General features: G+C 33.9%; 1 protein-coding gene across 1 annotated transcript in view; it reads right to left on the bottom strand.

Annotated features, from left to right (window-relative positions):
* CACNA2D1 (calcium channel, voltage-dependent, alpha 2/delta subunit 1) overlaps positions 1–20,704 on the bottom strand; it is a 328,431-nt gene that overhangs the window by 98,021 nt on the left and 209,706 nt on the right. The window contains exon 7 of the mRNA XM_014528178.1: positions 3,566–3,697. Coding sequence (XP_014383664.1) covers positions 3,566–3,697 — 132 coding nt within the window. The remainder of the gene's footprint in view (positions 1–3,565; positions 3,698–20,704) is intronic.

The raw sequence follows: 20,704 nt of genomic DNA, 5'->3' as shown, positions 1-20,704 counted from the left end.
AAAATATTAGACATGACCTATAAAAATAGTATTTAAAATAAATCAAAAACACCATTGACACATTCTTCTTATCCACAACAATTTTAAAATGAGAGATACAATTTTTATGCATAATTTTTGTTTGTTTTTTAATGGCAAAAATGGAAAATGATATAGCAGTTTAAAAGAAAGTCAACATATTTTCTTTTTCATATTATTTCAGAAATAATTTGCAGACACAGGGATTTTCTGGGTGCTGACTTATATTTTTTACTAGGTTTCCAGAAATTATATATTTTCTTTCTTCTCTACTAACAGAATAATTTACCTTAAAAGAAAATGGATTTGGCATCATGGAAATTATGCTTTCAATTATTTAATCTTTATATTTTCATCTAAAGCCATACTATCTTGATCTATAAAAAAGATTGCTGTTTTTCTTGGGTTGTTATCATACAATATCATAATTTTAGCCTTATTATTAACTAGCCATTTGATAATGGCTAGTCCATTTGAAATTTTAATTAAAAGGTTAAATTATAATTAAAAACTACACAAAAAACTGTTTTCCTTAAATTTATTTAAAGGATTTGAAGTAATTCAATACAGATTCAAGAACCTTTAGTTAATTTCAGAGCTTTTACCATTTTCAGTAATCATAAAAAATACTTTTGTCTAACTGCATTGATTTCAAATGTAATTAATGTATACTTATTCAAATTAAATCTATATTTTAATTTAAATGCTTTATAAACCTTCTCTTACAATATCACTCACACACACGCACACGCACACACACACACACCACTTAGATCCACTGGATGACATTAGAAGTTGATGAATTAGACAATAATTTTATGCTGAACAAGTCCTCTCCTTGAATATGTTTAGATATATGACCCTTAGAGAAATCTCTAATAATAATTCATGATTCTTAAATGGCTTATATTTAAAAACATTAAGAATCTTCTCTTAGAAGTCTTCTGAAATATCTACTATTAGGACATATCCCTTGATTATAGTTAAGATATTTATATTATCGTAAAATTAAACAACGTGATTTCTTCTGTGATATTACTAATTAATTTGTTGTAAAATCCCATTGTGGCGATTAACTGGTACATTATTTATATAGGCTCAGAATTGTGGAAGATCAAATAGTAAAAATGACTAATAACCATACAGTGAAATGATCAGATTCATAATGATGCAGAATGAAAGATACATGTTTTGAGAAGAAATCAGAGCTTCTAAAATCCCTGCAAAAAGTGAAAGGTTGCTCAGTCTAGAGTCTCTTTTGCTTTCCAGTAAGATTTTGGGATGACAGAAGAAAGAAGGGGGTGGGAATAACAACTACATTGTGGGCATATAATTTCTGAAAGCCAAAGTTAAAGGTGATATTAATCATTCATGAGAATGCTTTCCTCTGATCAAAAATGAACTGTGAGTTTATCATTGACTACATCTATTGAACTACACTCTACTTCATATGATATTTAAGGTGTACTATGTCAGTTGTTGGACTGCTGACTTAAAAAAAAGGTGTTTATACATTACATCAGAATACTAAAATATGTGTTAGTTATATTCTTGAGAAAGTATGCAAATTACAAATCCATTTTCTAGTTAATACAGTCTAAAATAACAGAAGAGTATCAGTTTTTATTTTCAGCTGCTAGGAAATAATGCAGCTCATAATGATGCATTTGAGGGCTGATTCTCTTGGTAGAAACACCATTTCACATGAAAACTAATTGCATTTCCAATTAGCAAGTTCGAGTGCATTTTTCTTGTTCTACAGACTTCACATTTTCCCCCTCATTAAAAGAAGGGTGAATTTCACATACCTAAATATACCTTTAACCCTGGTCCAATTGCCGGGATCTAACTGATGTTACGTCAATCATTATTTTAGGCTTGTCTCAGTCATCTCCTATGGAGTATTAGTCATGGTTCTGAATTCCAAGCCAAGATAATGAGTTTGGACTGTTTTGTTTTTAAGAATTGATTCCATACATTTGTATTGCTTAGCTCACAAGATTTTCAGGAATCTGAGTGTTGCTGCCCAACTACTACCATCCCAGAATGAGTTTCCACAGTCCCTAATTAGCATCATGGCTCCCACAGCAAGGTCCAGGATGAATCTCCTAGACAGAGAGGGGACATAGACCCATATTCAGGTGTCAGAAAATCTAGGAAAGCAAATGTCTGCCCAGCCATTGTTCAAATCTAGGTATTTCCGGAGAGTACAGGGTTGCTTCCACAGCTAATATTCTGGAGGGACCTCAAGGATTCAGCTAAATTAAACCTTTAAAGTTTTTTCCCAAAACAAAGTGGACAAATGGCAACACATTTGAAAGTATGTGAATAGGGCTTTAAAAAGTTAAAACCTGCTTCCTCAATTAGCATGTAAAATGAAACAATTGAATATGATTAAATAGTATTTTTTAAAAGTTGATTGCTATTTGTAAAAAGAGCCATCTTTGAAAAGTGCTTATAACACAGCCTGTCTTTACTTCCAATTCTTGAGCACAATGGTCTCTCTCCTTCTTATTTTGTAATCTCCCCTTCCTAGTTCTCTCTTACAAACTGATTTGCCCCTCCTCCTTAGCATCATCAATTTGCCTCTAATACTGAGTTATTGCCATACAAAGCTAGATATTACCCAATTTCTAGTTCTCTCCATGTTCACTTTTGTGATTTTTATTGTGACTAATTCTATTTGTTAAACATGTTTACAAAAAGTCAACTCTCAAGAAAAATTCTCCTCTATACTGTTTCAAGTCAAGTTACTTAAGTACCCCATAACTCAGGCCATGTCTTTGAGAAATAAAATGTATTTGTGCTTGTCAGCTTGTTCTTAAAAGTGGAGAAACAGACATTTCACTAAAAGTCCTTTCAACAGGTTCTCGGGATTGACTAGTGATTAATTTTTCATTTTTTGATAGATTTATTTCTCCAAACCCTCCTTTATAAGAAAATATAAAGGCCATCACAAAAGGGTTTATCCATTTTAATGTATAAAATACATCTCATTGCTGAGATGCCCTCAAAATTAATCCAACCTGATACCTAAGAAAGCTTTACTTTCATTGAAATTGCATGTTATTTTCTGTCATACTCATTTCTACAAATCCTCATTTGAGATTGAAGGAAAGCACCAATGCATTTTATATAGAAACACAAACCAGATCTGGAGAGAAAAATTTCAATTAGGTTCTGAAAATTCTATTCAATTCTCAATGTGACTCGCTGGTCCATGCTGAGCACGTGGATCTTTATCGCAGAACTGTTTTAGGCTTCAGGATAACTTCCCCATCCAGACATACAGATACCTGATCATTGGTCACACAGCTACCTGGCCTGATTCCAGGTGCCAACACCTCAGGTGCTGCTTAGGTGTCTGGGTTTAAGGTAATTTTGGTAGATACAAAGCCATTTAAAGAGAAATAGTCTTTCCTTTTAAAAGTAACATGGTAACTATCTTTTTCTTTCAATGTAGGAGAAGGTAACAGATTGTTCTCAAGAAACATTAAGTCTGGACTTATGATTTTACCTGGTACCTACTGATTGACTAAGCGCTTACCTGGATAGTATCTGGCCAGGCCAGTGGCACTGCCAAACACCTGCCACAACAATGAAGGATCTTCATCTCGATTTTTTTTGAAAACTTCATCTAAGGCACTTGTCCAGTTCAGTTCATTTAACACAATTGTTGCTAACAAAAAAAAAAGAGAAAGAAATTAATAAAATTTATAATTAATAATTGAATCAGTCTCCACTGATTTGCAAAAAAAGATATACATTTTCACTGCTTTACTTATAAAGTACTCTAATCCAGTAGCTACCAAAATGTTTAGACATGGGATTATGTCTTCAAACAAATTTGTATAGGATGTTGGCCTTTAGACATTGTGGGCTGGGTAATCTTTGTGTGGGAGCTTTGTGTGCTCTGTGGGATACTCAGCAGTATCTCTGGCCTCCGCCCACGAGATGTCAGTACAGTCCCCCTTGTTGTGACGAGCAAAACTGCCTCCAGACAGCACCAGAAATCCCTGGAAGGGCAAAACTGCTCCCTGTTGAGAATGACTCTCTCTATATATAAAAGGCTAAGTGTCTGTCCGTCTGACCAGTAGCTATGACACACACTGGCCATTTAAAAATAAATGGCACCACAGACCTAGCGCCGACAAACCAACACTTGGCTTCCCCCAAGTGGGACACAGGGCCCCACCACCACTCCGGAGCGACACCCCACCCAATCACAGTCAATGCTGCCAAGACCCCATGATGCAAAATGTGGTCCATAGCCCAACTCAGCCCAGCAACAGTCGCTGTGGGCGCCCAGTTAATAATTTCATGTAGCAATGCCCAGCTTCCTCCTCCCTAGTGACTAGCCTCCAAGGAGTTTCTTCAACCCAGGAACCCGACTTGCTTTATAGCCAGGTGCCAACATTTTAACCTGTAACCAAATGTCTGTGAAGCGTTTTCCCATGCCTTATCTTCCTTGCACAAGTCCTGGGGTAGGTAGATAGAAGACTTGGTAGAATCCTATTTTCTTTTCATTAGCCAGAAAAAGGGGATTTAGAAAGTTTAGAAACTTGACTTGACTGAAAAAGAAGAAATGGTGGAATTTGAAAATGACTTCAGGTTTTCTCACTGTTCAGAATATAGTCAAACACTGCTGCAGTTAAATATTTTACCCGTTGTTCTCTCTGCTTGATCTACAATAATAATCTCCTTAGTGTTGATATTTACTGCTGTGTTGCTGACAATTACCTGAAAGAGAAATTGGGGTGCTTCACTGGGCTGGAAAAAGTTTAGTTAAATCAGAAAGCAGGTCTAATTAAGCAAGTTTATTCTATGTATATAAAAGGCTAAGTTGACTTGTGCATGCGTGATACATATAAAGCTCTCACTGGTGCCAATCGCATGCATGTGTTTCAATATGTCATTGTCTATGGTGAATTTGGATGACACTTCTATAGAGAGACGGCGAATAGCGATATCAAAATATTTCTTCTAATTAATTTCCTTTCAATGTGCACAAATCCATGCACCAGGACACTAGTAATACATAAAACAGACAATGGCAGCATTCCTAACTTTCAGACAGTTCAGGGCACAGTTTGATGACCACCTCCCTCAATAATCTGGTGTTAGATAATCTGGTGTGTTACTTGAGTTAAAAAGAAATATGCTTGCCATTGACCATAGTTTAATGTGTTTACAAAATAAAAATGGTATTCATTTTGACCAAAAGAAATCATTCAGAGGTTTGACAATGTCAATGTTAGAAATATGAAGTAGTTCATTATGAACAGTTTTCTTTTTTTCTAGTTAGCTCAGTTAATTAGAGTATAGTGCTAATAAGGATCAGGTCATTGATTTTGATACCTACTTATAACTGTTGACTGAAACATATGCCTTTCATTACAATGAAAGAGAAGCATTATAATATGGGATGAAACAAGGGTTAAAGTGGTATATAATTTGTAATTATGGGCCTCTGTAATTACAGCACCCTCTGTCTAGCATACTAAATGTTTAACTGGCTTAGAATATTATTTTTCCCTCCACACAAAAAGATGAAAAATAATTTCGTATCTTTTTATTGGTAAAATATATACCATGACCTCAGCAGATTAGCACATTGGACATCTCTGTATTTGAGAATCTATGACCAAACCTAAACAGTGGAAATTAGCTTCAGATACGGTCTGGAGATACTGTTTAGTGTCTATGTTTTTTGGTGACCACAAATAAAGGAAGCAAATGCAATTATGGCTAAACCATGCACAAGACTTTTTAAAGGTAAAAGAAAAAAAGAGGTTCTATCAAAAAAGGTGTATATTGAAGTTTATCATTTACAAAAAAATGAAAACAGTAAAATTGTTCTGGGACCAGCATTCTAATACATTTCTCATTATTGAAAACTAACAAGATTTCCATCTTTATAGATGTGGTTACTTCCAGAAAGATCAGTGTGTGTGTGAATATTCATGAGCTGGGTCAGATCCGTGGTGCATCTGAGATACCAGTGATTTCATATGCAAAAGCATGATCCAATGAACCCTAAGTGACTGGTTATATAAAAATTTATATTCACACAGATAACCTGAACTGATACTCACTATTCATGAATATTTATAGCAATATACAAAACATCACAGAAAATGAGGGATATTATACTTTTCTTTAAACATTCATAAGTTTAATATTCCACTGAACAAATAATCATGTTTATTTATGATCCAGTAGTCTTCATTAATTTCCAATCTACTCTATCTTTTCAATTTCCTTGACTATTTAATTCACATTAAGCAAAAACTGATATCTAATTATTTTAATAAACTTATTAGTTTTCAAGTCTGCTATTTTTTTCTTAAGTTTTATTTGATAAGTTAACAACTATAAAGATTAGGCTCTGATACACTGATTGTGAATTACACTTTTATCTACTTGGGGGAAAGTCAACTCTGGAATATTCTTACTATATTGGAGATATGTTTTAAAATTTGCAGTTTATATATTTGAAAATACTCTTATTCAGATAAGCCATTATTGAAGTAGATTTAAAAAATGTTTTTCTCAAATTTAGATCATCTGTCAATGAGCAAAATATATTAAATATTTACAGAATAGGTCCCTGAATTGATTTTAAATTTTACTCAGAATGAAAGAAATTGTATTGTAAACCTATGGCAAAGCGTATCAACTCGATAATAATATGTAGCAATGATACAAATACTTCCATTTCTGAGTGGATATTTATAAAGGCTATTGGGTGTAATCTTTATTCTATTAGACACAATTTTATCTGAAAGTCTGGAGCAAGAAATTAAAATTCAAAGTTGGCCGTGAGAGCACAGAAAAGTGAACCCTCTTTAAAGGGGAGCTTGATTGTGGCTGTCTTTCAAAATGAACATAGTCTTTTGCAATTTCAGGGGATTTATACCATAAAGACAGTATGGATCTCCAGTCCTTAACCAGAGAATTTTAGAGCAAGAGTCATTCATTCAATCACAGTGTTCAAAATTTTAAGGCATCAAAACCACAAAGTAAAATATATTGCTGCGCTAGGAAAAAAATTTCTTAAGCTATGTTGAAAGCAACTATAAACAATTTGCAACGGCATGGATGGAGCTGGAGAGCATTATGCTAAGTGAAATAAGCCAGTCAATGAAGGAAAAATACCACATGATCTCACTCATTCATGGATAAAAAAAAAAAAAAAAGAAAGCAACTATAAATACTATATATATATATCTCAAAATAAACAAACAAGTATGAATATATTTTAGCGGCTTCTTCATTTGGCTATATTTTTCTGATCTACATCACACATTGTATTAGACTATAAGCATATATTATTTTAATATCCTGAAAGGAACAGATTTTTGTCTTCTTAAAATGTATAAAATTAAATACTATCTTAATTCAGAATTACCGGGGGGTGCATTTCTCCATTTCTATGCTATTAGCATAACTCAAATTACTTGGTAATCTGCAGATGACTGAATAATACTAGTAAAACTAATGCAGAATATTGGCCATGCTAAAACAAATGTATCTCATTTCCTGAAGATACTTACTGTCTCTCACCTAAAATCATCAGGTAGAGATTATTTAGGGAGATGGTTTTTAATCAACTACCCTGGCTGCAATTGGGTAAAAAGGCGCATTCAAAAAGTTATCATTAAGAGATCTTTTAAAAATATATATATATTGTATTGATTTTTTACAGAGAGGAAGGAAGAGGGACAGAGAGTTAGAAACATCAATCAGCTGCCTCCTGCACACCCCCTACTAGGGATGTGCCTGCAACCTAGGTACATGCCCTTGACCGGAATCGAACCCGGGACCCTTCAGTCCGTAGGCCGATGCTCTATCCACTGAGCCAAACCAGTTAGGGTGAGAGAGAGAGAGAGAGAGAGAGAGATTGTTTATTTTATATTACAAGGAGTTTCTGTGGTTATGGTGCTGGTGCCTTTCTTTGGGTCTGAGTATTATTAGAGTCTCCTGTTTTTCTTACATCATAGTATTTAAGATTAAAGGTATAAAGCATAATCTTTCTATGATGAAACAAACAAAACAAGACAAAATTCCTTGGAAAATTATTCTCAGCCAATATTACTTTGGATTATGAAACTGTATTGTTCATTTATATAAAGACCTGAGACTCAAAGAATAATTGTGGTACTCTAACTCAATAAAGATAAACAGGTTGTAAATAAGTTTCCGTTTGTCAATGTATATTATAAACACTTAAAATGCAGTTAGTTTTCTGTAAGTCACGATCTTTATTTGAAAGACCAGAGCAAGAAATCAAAAGATTTTAATTGCCAAAACACTGATATAAATTAATAGCCAAACAATGTTTCATACAAGAACTCCAGAATAAAACGTTTTTAAAATAACTTGAAATATTCCTTGACCAAAAACCAAAACTTTACCTTTTATTGGGACAGAATTACTTAAGAACTGGATAATAATTCTGACTGATTTTCTATAAATTGTTTAGCAGTATTTTAAATAATTGTATTTTATATAGAATATCAGTTATGTATTGTATATATATTACATTTTAAAATATTGTGTACTATACAGGGATGGGCAAAGGTATGTTTTTAATTAGATAATGCAATAATTAATAAGTAATAATACAAGAATAAACTGCTTCCTGTACTCACAACTGTAAACCTATTTGTGCCCACCCCTGATTCACTCATGTCTTCCTTCTCCCACAACCTCCAAAAATAACATTTTACATTCACACAAACTTATAATTTTTCATTTGAATGGATATTAGAAATAAATGAGTGACATTTTTTCACTACAGAAGAGTAACTGGTCGATGCTGATCTAGCCTTGAACCTACTGCCAGTAACTAATGAACTTAAGCTAAGTGTCTTATGGCTACTTTAAGAGCAAAATTAGTCCTCACTTTCTGCCGACTTCAAAGAAATGAAGATCTTTATCTTTGTTAGAAAATTAGATTTTGTAAAAATAAGTCTTTTATAGATGTCCAAGGCTAAGCCTATTAAAATCGATGAATGCTGGGGAAGCAAACCTTGACTTCGGGCTTCTATTCTGAATGGTTAACAGGATTCCACTGATAATTGACTCAGAACGCCAAGGATACATCTCTATTCTCCTTATACTTGGTTTTAAAAAACATGGCCTTGGTGTTTAAGGATTCTCGCTTTTAGAGTATTCTATTGTTCAATCAGGCTTCTCAAGGGAAGAAAGGAAAATCTAATTTGCAACAGCATAAAAGAAGCACTTTACATTTGCTAATTCTTCTAAAATAAATGACATCTCTCTATCTTTTTTCTGACATGGCATACAGAATGATTTATAAGTTTCTCTTGTAAACTTCAACCCATAAAGTGTCGCACTGTTGGTCCCCTTCTTTAAGTTTGAATATATTTTGTTGACTTATTCAGGGTTCAGGGCCTCGTGTGCATAGAAGACACAAAATGACTATTTCAAAAACCTTAAGGTTATTTATAATGTCAACTACAGCTTTCAAATGAGGCAAATATATGTAGAAAAAAAGAAATATTTTTTATGATTTATTTAAAATATAAATAACACTGGGTACATCTGTATCAAAAATAAATTTTATAAAACATAAAACAGCTTTGACAAGTTTCTGATAAGACCTGCAGATATTGAAGCTATGCGAGGAACTAGATGCTAAAAATTATGTTGTTGTTTTAGAATGGTAAATATGACGCAATTAAATCATTAAAACAAGAGAACTGGCTCCAATGTTTAATATGCTATTTCTATTTAACTAATAATACCATTCTTTTATCAAAGCCTTGCATTGTGATGAAATTAGTATATATGATTTAAGTTCTTGCTACTGGTAATATCAAATAAGGTCAACAATATTAAGCACTTCTGTGTGCTGCAGGTATGTTAACCGTATGTGAGCTATTTATTTCTAAGTTTTCATTGTATGTTTAGCTCTACACATTTAAAATTTTATATCTAAAAAAATACGTCAATGCCTTTGTAACACATTGTTTCTCAACTGAGAGAAATATTCCTCCCCAGGGGACCTTCAGCAATGTCTAGAGACATTTTTGATTGTCATGCCTGCTGGGCAGTTATTTACAGCTGGTGGGCAGAGGCCAGGGATGCCCTAAACATCCCTCAATGGACAGAACATCCCCCGCAAGAAAGAATTACTAAAATGTCAATAGTGCGCAGGCTTAGAAACCTGGCTCAAGTACAACTATAAACACAGGACAATGAGTCCACTTTGTAAAAAACCAATATCCCCAATGAATGTTGTCAACAAAAAGCCACAGCAAAACTTCTACAAAGTGAGAAATGATATACTTTTTTAAAGGATTATTTTATGATATTAAATAATCTCAATATTTCAGGCTACATTTTGACATCCTTTGGGTTGAGCAAATTTTCATTTTAGTCTCAGAAACTCTAACACACTGTTCTCATCTCTAAAAAAGTAAGGATTCAAAGCTACTTTTTAGTGCCGTTAAATGTTAGCCCTCCCATCACCTGCTTTTGGACAGTCACAGAATATTAGAGTTTTGCTTTGATGCTGTTGTTATTTTTAATGAGTCAACACTTACTGTGTGATTCTAAACTGAGCTTATTGTATCTCTATAGCAAATGTTCATTTTAGCCCATAGTACATAAGGTCATCATTAAAAGGGTTGCATTTAACAGATGAGCTGAGCCAGATGTCACTAATTTTATTCATCAACTCTAATCTCTAAAAGGAAAAATGTTAATAAGAAGAAACCCACTGATCCAATTAAATGCACAGGCAAAAAGAATCCACTTTAAGGACTAGACAGTGTGCATAAATATTAAAATGAACGAATCTTTTCAATGGATTTGGCTAAGGGAATCTCATCTAATCCCAGTGTAATTGAAAGATTAATAAAACACAGAGGGAAGGGAAGACCAAATCTAATCTCTCTAATTGTGTCTCACGCACCCGACTGCACCTCCCACTGAGGATGGGAGAACAGAAGGGCCCAAGGCATACGTAGACCCCGATGACAAGATAAGCCTTATTCGTACAGTTAATTTGGTAGAAATATTAAAAGGCTCTTGTCCTTGTCAGTTCTCTAACCCCCATATTACTGAGATTTCTGGTTTTGCTCCTTATGTCTTTCGCTTCCCGTAGATTGAGCATGTATGTGGCTAATATCCAGGGCACAGCTGTTCTGTTTTAATGAAATCTGAAAATTGTGGAGCACATCGAAGGGACTCAGAAAAAATCCAAGAGATTAAGAACACCGTAAGGGGAATAGAAGACCCTGGGATATAATGTTATCTTTAGTAATTGAAGGATTTTAAATGCCACTTTTAATAAAATGATAATTGTAAGCTATTTATTGGAGGGGCGTAGTGATTTTGCATGGGAATAATGAGAGTAGAAGGCAAGGTTAAAAACACTGTTTTTTATCTTTCAAGCATTCTAAGTTTTTCTGTTCCTAACATTATCCAAAAAAAAAAAAAAAAAGAAAACACAGTTAGTGACTTTGGTAGAGAAGAGTCTTTATCACTGGCACAACAGGCTACTTAAGTCATGTAACCTCTTGTGCTTCTGTGTTCTTTCATCTAAAAAACAAATAGAAGTACACTAAGAATGCTGATAGCCTTCAGAGTTAGTATGAATGTCAGATAAGTTTTTGAATAAAAGGGAGCATGATTTTATTATAGTCCTTCCCTTAGCTGGATTGGAAAACTGTAACATGTCCATGTCCTTTAGATGACTTACTGGTACATAGACAATAGCTTCTTTTTACATTTTTACATATTATTTTAGTCTTGCCAGTCACTTTGTTTTACTTGAACAGTTAGCATATTTCTCCATTTATTTTGTAATGAAGCCACTTTCCTTATATCCACCCCATAATTAAAAATTCTCATATCATGAGATACTCTTCATTGAAAACATATAGGTAAAATATAATTTTAAATTTAGGAACATTGCATAATTTTTCAATATAAATTATGCAGAATCAATCATTAAACCTGAAGAGGACAATCAATTCTTCCATTGATACAAAGTCATTTTCATTATAAATTTAACTATTTATAATTAAATTTGTAATTGTAAACAAAATTGATTATATATATATATATATATACATACATATATATATCTTAGAATAGATTATATGTATTCAGAATACTGTTTGTCACTTAGTAACTGCACAATAAATGTTGCCTGCCCTTACCATTATTATTATCTTATTCACCTTTTTTAATTTTTTTTTTTTACTCCTCACAGGAGGACATAGTTTTACTGATTTTAGGGAGAGGGGAAAGGAGGGAAGGAGAGAGAGAGAGAGAGGAGAGAGAGAGAAATATAGATGAGAAATATTGATCCACTGCCTCCCATATACACACTGACTGGGGATGAAATCAGCAACCTAGGTGTGTGTCCTGATAGGGAAAAAGAACCAGCAACCTTTCAGTGCACTGGATGATGCTCCAACCAACTGAGCCACAGTGGCCAGGGCTTATTCACCTCTTAACATTCAGCATTTAAAAGGTTAACAAATATATTTCGATGGAGAAATTCTAATTGAGCTGCCAAAATGCTAGGATGAATAATTATAACCTCACATTCACTCCCCTCCTCAAGAAACCTTTGCTCTTAACTCAGCCCTAAGTTAATGTCCAACATTACTTAATCTCCTTGCTATAAATGTCATGAGAAAAAGGTATGTTCACCTTTCCAAAATTATTTACATTGTTATAAGAGAATTAAAAACCTAAAAATAACTCTCTGTAGTGACAGCCCTTTATGTATTGTATAAGTTCGATGAGGAGATGATTTTTACAATGGGATATTTCCAGTGCCCCCTGAAATCAAACCACACTGGTGAATGCTGCCATGATAGAATAGACACACTAAAATTCCGGTAGAAGAAATTAAATTATATAAGGTCTAATGTACATAGCAGACACAACACACAGGATTATACACCCACAGTTCTGTTAAGGCTGAGAGGAAACTCTGGGTGAGAATTATAGGCCAAGTGAGCTATGGGATATCTCTTGTCTTTGCTCTGAGACTCCTTAGCTGCATAGGGAATTTAGTGTCTCCATGTAAAGCTGGTCTGCTGAATTCAAAATGAAGGATCAAAAAGTATTGGAGCTGACTAATGAGATAAGGATAACAAGGCTCCTGGGGCCTGGGCTGGTGCTATCAATAAGGCACACACTGCTTGCTACTTAAGAGTTTGTGTCAACCATTTTTGGAATAAAGAGTTGCCTGGTGATTTAAAGATGCAAAGATCAGATGCATTGAAACTCAGCACACAGTAGCTGGCTGTAATCAAGAAGAGAAATCACTTGGTTTATACGCCATCCTCCGCTTCAGAATGAAACAAAACAAAATAAAACAAATTGAATAAATTGAATGACAGATTGTTACTTCCAGAGTCATGTTACCTAAAGGTATGAATAAAATTGAACACCATTTCCAAGGCAACGTGAGGTTAATATCCTAATATCTGTAGTTGCACACGAATAGAGATGTAGTTGCATAGGAATAGAGAATTTTCCAAGTGCATATAAACATACATGCATGCAGGGCACTCATTAAGTATTTTGTTATTTATAGAGAAAAACATCATGCTTACAACATAGTGAGCATGATTTCTTCAGATTTCAATGTACTTGGTATAGTAATTGACATTAAATTTATATTTATCAGCCCTAACAACTGCATTGTTCAGCGAGTATCTTAATAATACAGTAATAATTCTTATTAATAATCCTTGACTAGATCTTCAAGCCAAAATCAAATAAATTGTGATTATTCTCAAGTGTATCAAAAGCTAATAGAGAAGATAGATAAACCAAATCAAATTTTGCTTTTGTATCATAGATCCTATTAACTGTTATCTCCCTATGAAAAGCTAAGTAAATGCTTTGAGGGCTGAGGGAAGGTGGTCACAGAAGACTTCCTGGAGTTGGTGACACACACAGTGTTAAGGAAGAGTGGAGAGGCAGAAAGAGGGCATGGTGGCTGACTCAGTGCCTAACCTGTGAAGGGCACAGAGATGAGACGATGATAACAACAAGAAGGCATAAGACATTCTAGGAGCTCCTTGCTAAGATGGTGAATGAAAGGGGATTGCGTGTAGGACCATGGCAGCAACGATAAGATTAAAGACACACTGTCATGATCATCCAGAACTACTAAATACACAATAATTTTATTCTGAGAATTATAGAGAGCCATATAAGCTGACATCTGAAATAATTATATTTGCACTTAAGAGTTCACTTAGAAGCCAGATTGAAAGCAAGCCAGATGAGTGGGGATGGCAAAATAGAAAGCTTGTATGGTCAGGATACAAGCTTGTATGGTCAGGTGAGGACTAAAAAGACAGTGGTGGACACAGGAGTGAAAGTTGAGGAAAAATAGTCTACAGACCATCGTGGCAGATAGTGGGAAAGGGAAAAGGGAAGCCTCGGGTTTCTGACTTGGGCCTGGATAGTGCTATTAACACAGATAGGAACGTAGGAGGAGGGGTATTGTTTGGGGATAATGATGATGAATTCCATTTTGAACACAAAGTGAGGTACCTGTGAGATAGCTAGTAAACAGGATGACTTAAAAGGCAATAAGAGAAATGAATCTGCAGCTGAGCCGGGAAGTCTGCCAGGAAGAATCAGATTTGGGAGTCATTGTTCAGTGACAACTAGAACTATCCGCTTTGCGTGAAGCCAGCAGTTATTGACATCATAAGCCCTAGGGATCTTTAAGTATGAAGGAAGCTTTACTTACCAGAGAGAGGTTGCCAAAAGGAGAAAATGAGGACCTAACTCTCATAAACAACATATTTTCCATAAAAAGTAATTGATGCATAGTATACTTTAATATCTATTGTTTTCATTTCATTAAAATGACAAAATGTGCCTTTCAAATATGATTTTCACATCTGCATTAAAATAAGAGTATTGAATACAAATTGTACTTTATCTATGTGTGACTCACAGTCCATCAGGAAGAAAGAATATGGAAAGGTATAAAAACCAATAAAAATCCATTATCTTCGAATGCATTTTTTTACAACTTTGTACCTTTAAAATAGTTATTGACTTAAATCAAGTACCCAGGGATGCAATGCCTGCCTCCCCTGCATGTAGAGCACACTAATGCTCTCTGAGCACTTGGAGAATAAGCAATTTCCCTCTGCCTCCGCTAGAAGGACGGCGTAATCTATTGTGCCTGTACACTTACCGAGAGCCTCAAGAGAGTGAGGCTCGATGATTACATGATCTTATAAGACCATCAAGTTCTACCACAGGACTCATATATGTATTATAAAGACACTTCAAATTGCCGAACACCACGGCTCTCTTCTGCAATTCACTTGCACCTTTGACTTTTGGAAATGATTTAAACCGGCATCAGCAGCTCTCAATGCCTGAATGCCAACCAGCCTCATTCATCAGAAAGCAAGAGTGACAAGATTTAATTACTTAGAAACATATGAGGTTTTTCTTCCTAAAAAGGAAACTTCAATCAACCTTTCAGTAAAATTTAATATCAGAAGGTAACACAGAGATCAAGAATTTTTAAACCTTCCATTTCATAAAACAAAATTAGGCACATGTAAGAAGTAACAAACGCAGTTTAACTTCAAACACATAGTTACCATTCTCTGATATAAAAAAGGTTTACTGAAATAAATATTACTGTTCTTCCCAAAATGAATTTTCTTTAATAATCTTACTCATGTTTTTAAAAGAAGCCTTTACTTTGTCACTTTGTATTCTGAATCAAACTGATGAAAGCCAGAATCTTTTGTTATTTGTCAGTTCCTCTCGCCCTCCAAATATATCTGAAGCAAAGTCTTTTCATTTATTTGATTCAACTGAAATTCTTTTATAAATATCCTACTAAAGTATCAATTGTTCATTTTCTCACCCTTGCATCTGATATCAGAAAATGCAACATCACCAATTTTTTTGTGTAAAACCAAAAGCATGTGCATTTTATTGTTAACATTTTGGGGAACAAATGTTCATATTATATATTCTTTAATAAGGTACCCAAACCTTCTTAGACAAGAAGGTAAGAAGGAGTGTGTATGTATCACAACAGGCACCAGATCATATTATTCCATCCTCTATTTGAACCACTGTATACTTATATACAATAAATAACATTTAATTAATTTAAAAAGCATCCTATATAATAAAAAACTAATATGCAAATCGACCAATCGGCAGTTGCTATGACACACACTGACCACCAGGGGGCAGATGCTCAACACAGGAGCTGCCCCCTGGTGGTCAGTGAGCTCCCACAGTGGGAGCACCGCTCAGCTGGAAGCCTGACTCCCAGCTGGCAAGCGCAGCAGTGGTGGCGGGAACCTCTCCCACGTTCATGGCAGCACTAAGGATGTCCAACTGCTAGCTTAGGTCCCCCTAAGTAGTCATTCTGACATCTCCCCAGGGCTCCCAGATGGTGAGAGAGCGCAGGCCGGGCTGAGGGACTCCCCACCGCAATCCCCCCCACCCCACTGAGTTCACGAATTTCATGCACTGGGACTCTAGTTTAGTTATAATAGCCATTCTATACACTGACAAAACGTCACATAATTAATTTCCTGTTGAACAAAAACACAATTTTTTAAGCCTTTGAAAAATCTATAATAATAAAAGCGTAATATGCTAATTAGACTGGATGTCCTTCTGGACAAAGCTGAGACTGCAAGGGAGGCCCGGGTCCCAGGTGCCTGTTGCAGCTGGAGAGAGGCCCAGGTCCTGGGTGCCAGAGGGAAGCCAGTGCCAGCAGCTGGGGGAAAGAAAGCCTACTTTTGCAAGAATTTCGTGCATTGGGCCTCTAGTACAAGTATAATGAGGTTGAGATTGAATTTACTATTTATTTGTAATAGTCTCAAAAAGGATTCTCTTGAATGTAAATTTATATCCACACCTCCAAGGATAGGCAAAGTGATTTTTTTTCTACCACTTGAAGTTCATCTTATTAATCATTTTATAAAATAGTTACTATTTTTTAAATCAAATTCAAAAATATAATCTTATTGTCTTTAATAAAAGATATTTATATCTTTTAACTGTTTAAATAAAAGAATTTATATATTTTATTAAATTTAATAAATCTTTCACAGGTATTTTTGGGGGGCATAAAGATGCATTCAATAAAATTAAAATTTCCTTAAAACTCATGAACATTGTTATGTCCACTTCTAAATAATTCTCTGCTTTTCCTTAGTTCAGAATAAGTTGAAATTCATGCCATCAATATAAAAATATAGACTATGGCAGTATACTTCTTCCCTAAGTTATTTTCATCTGAAATTTCAATCAACACAAAGCCTCTTGGAGAGAGTTGTTCACTCAAATGATATACATATGTGAAATGTATACATATGTGCATTTATTCAAAGTAAAATGAGGATTAATTGGGAGATATGAAATAGTATTCTAATTTTTTTATTTTTTGAAGATATCAAACAAAAGCCTTTTTCCAAACTGCTGTTTTTATTTTCGGTCAAAACTTTAACCTTTCTACTTTTTTCTAGCAACTGCTTTAGTGTCATTTTCTATGTAGAACCTTTCATTATAATTTTTGAAATGTGTAAATCATAATTAAGATCACAGGGTTGACTTTTAAAATAAAACAGAATTTAAGTATTTGGCATATTTTTCATTGACCTAGAACTCACTATTTAAACCAAAGACAAGTAATGTTTCTTTAGGAGCTCCTAGTCTGGGAGATTTTTATATACATAAGATTATATAAACAGATTAAATTTGAAGTAACTATACACTAACATAAAATGAAAAATCTAAAGAAGAAAATAAATATGTACAGGTAGCACTGTATGTTACCAAAAGAATTTGGAGTTTGAAATAAGAATGTTTTGGTCAAAACAGAGTTCTCAATTTTCATTATACAAAAATCTCCCACACCTTTACTGTTATAGAAAGTCTGAACTCAGCATGCCCTGGCTAGGGAGGCAGACAGGAGATGTTGGCCACACAGAACATCTACATTATTTATCCAGAAATTCAACAAATCAACTCCAGTAAAATGTCAGATGAGAGATGGAACTCATAAGACAGATAAAAATATGTTTCAAAATAAAACTTTTAAGTTATATAATTTAATGTTAAATTTAAATCAGCAAGGCATATAATATTCTTATTTGGTCCATTGATAAACTACAATATTTTAAAATTACATTAAAATTGTATCCTTCATTATAAAAATTAATGGAAAATATTTAAATAAAGCTGAGTATAGCAATGGTATAGTTACAGTAATGGTTTTATAGTATATGGTCCCCTGTAAATAAAAAATGTATTTGATTGATAATTTAAGTAGATAAATATTTAAGAATATAAAAAATATATACATACATTTTATAGCCTACTAACCCAGGTTAAATGCAAATCTCTTAACTTGAATGGTCCCTAAACTATCGATTACAGAATACATGTTAGTTCATATATTTTGTCATAATTACACATGGCATAGTTGTGGCAGTGGAAAGGGTAGTTAACATCATGTATTGTGAATAAGATTAATTTTTTTAGTTTTATAAAACAAGCTAATAAAATGGAAATATCATTTGAACATATAAGATTTATATGCTTTTAATTCTTTGCTTTGACTATTGACTTGGAAGTGAGCAAAATATGTTTAAAACTCTCAGAGTCTGAAATCGACCTATCATCAACCTCCTCAAAGAATCAGCTGTAATTTTTGTTTTCCCTAACCTGTCATACTTTTTAAATATGAATTAAGAAGAAAGAGTAAAAGAATGAAAGATTGAGAATAAGAACATTGAAATGACATTTATTTTGTAGCTCTATATAAGAGCAATCTGCTTGATAAGGGCTTTAACACTTGATAAAAAACTGTCTTAAAATTTATTTGGATATAAAACTTTTAGATTAGCATTTTGACTTTTAAACATTTTAGGAAAACTAGCTAAAACTGTCAGAATATATTTGTTGTGTAAGAGTATGTGTGTGTGTGTGCACTTATATGCATATTGTATGTGTGCATATGAATATATATAATATATATACACATATACATACTACTATATATGTGATTTCAGTAGTTTAAACATCAAGTAGTTTACTAGTCTGTTTCTCTCACATCCTACACACATACTGCTTATAGGTGGTGTAGTCCAGGTGTGGGAGAGGGAGTAGGCTCTGTAGTATGTTTTCATTCAACCCAGGGACCTTCTGGTTCCACCCATCTGGTCCTGGGTGAAAGAGGGTTCCAGCGGGTCTAATGCTGCCAATAAAACCCACCAGCTATAACTTCATTAGAATTAAGTGTGATTTTAAAAAGTCTGACTGTTTTATTTATTCTTTTTTAACATAGTAATTACTTATTGTTTTTTTCTTGACTAGAAAACTGATAGTGAAGGTAATTCTAAAAAGAAGTTGCAATATCAAAATATCAGAAATAACTAATATACATGCGAAATTATTTCATAAAACTTGTTCACATTTATAAGGAGAAAACATTTTTAACAAACATATGTTATTTTAAATTTGAGAACCTAAAAACTTCAAATAATAAATGACAAACAAAATACAGGGGATCATTGATTTTTTTCCCCCCATTAGCCCTTCTATTGGAAATGGAAAAGTGTGGTGTACATATAGAAAAGAAATGATTGAAACCAGTTTTTCTTGTCATTTACCTGTTTGCCTTTTTTTTTTTTTTTTTGGTAGCTTTTGGATGAAACTGATAACTGAAGAGAGTCAAAGAATTAAATTATTCTGGAATGAGGATACTCTCCTATGGGTTGAAGAAGCCCTGTGATTTACGAAAGATAAAGATTAAATAGAGAAGCCATGTTAAGAGTAAAAGATGCCAAACCCATACACGGTTAGTTTAAAAAAATAAAGCCTCCCACTAAACTACTTATAACTCTCCTGGGGACTTTTGCTCTCTACCAAGAGTGGTCTAATCATTACCAACGCATTTCCCTGCCGAGAAAGTACAGAGACAATTGGTCCTCACAGACCTGCAGGGGTAGGATGGGACAGTTCCTCGTCCTGCTCCAGCCCAGATGAATGTAAGGCCATAAAGGACCCCCGTGTCCACCGGAGCCTACAGTGAACTTCACAGCGTCTAGTTACTATTATGTGCAAGAAAAAGTAAAAACAAATTTGTACGCAAGATGGAACCATTTAGCAAGGTTTGGTACTCCCTTTAGGATATGATATACCTCAAGCCGTGTTTTTAAAAAGCGTCATGTATTATTCATTAAGTTAAAATTGTATATGACTTATTTGCTCTAATCACAATAAAAATGGACAAGATGCCATCTCAAGCATAGCTCATAGCCCCATACTTTTAAAATCTGATCTTTGTATCTTGAGACAAGTAGTTTTGAAATATTTAATCAATTTAAAGTCTTTCTCTTTTTTACAGGATTGTAGAAATACCTTTTAAATACCTCTTTATCTCTAGGGAGAAATCTGCATAAGATTTTATCCATGAAGCAAATGTCAGATGATTAAAATATTCTCATCTCAAATTCCATACTTTCATTTTCTCTCCAATTGTCAATCCCTTTTTAATTTGCTGTGAACAGTACTGTCAGTCTGTTTTGGAAGCTATTCTAATTTAAGATTTCATTATCCCTTTTCTTCAACCTTTGAATGGCCTGTCACTTGTTATATCCATCATAAAAAGCTG

Source organism: Myotis brandtii, unplaced genomic scaffold, assembly GCF_000412655.1.
Source record: "Myotis brandtii unplaced genomic scaffold, ASM41265v1 scaffold621, whole genome shotgun sequence".
In the NCBI taxonomy this organism is placed as follows: domain Eukaryota; kingdom Metazoa; phylum Chordata; class Mammalia; order Chiroptera; family Vespertilionidae; genus Myotis; species Myotis brandtii.
Note: the sequence above shows the minus strand (reverse complement) of the source record. Positions and strands in the feature narration are given on the sequence as shown.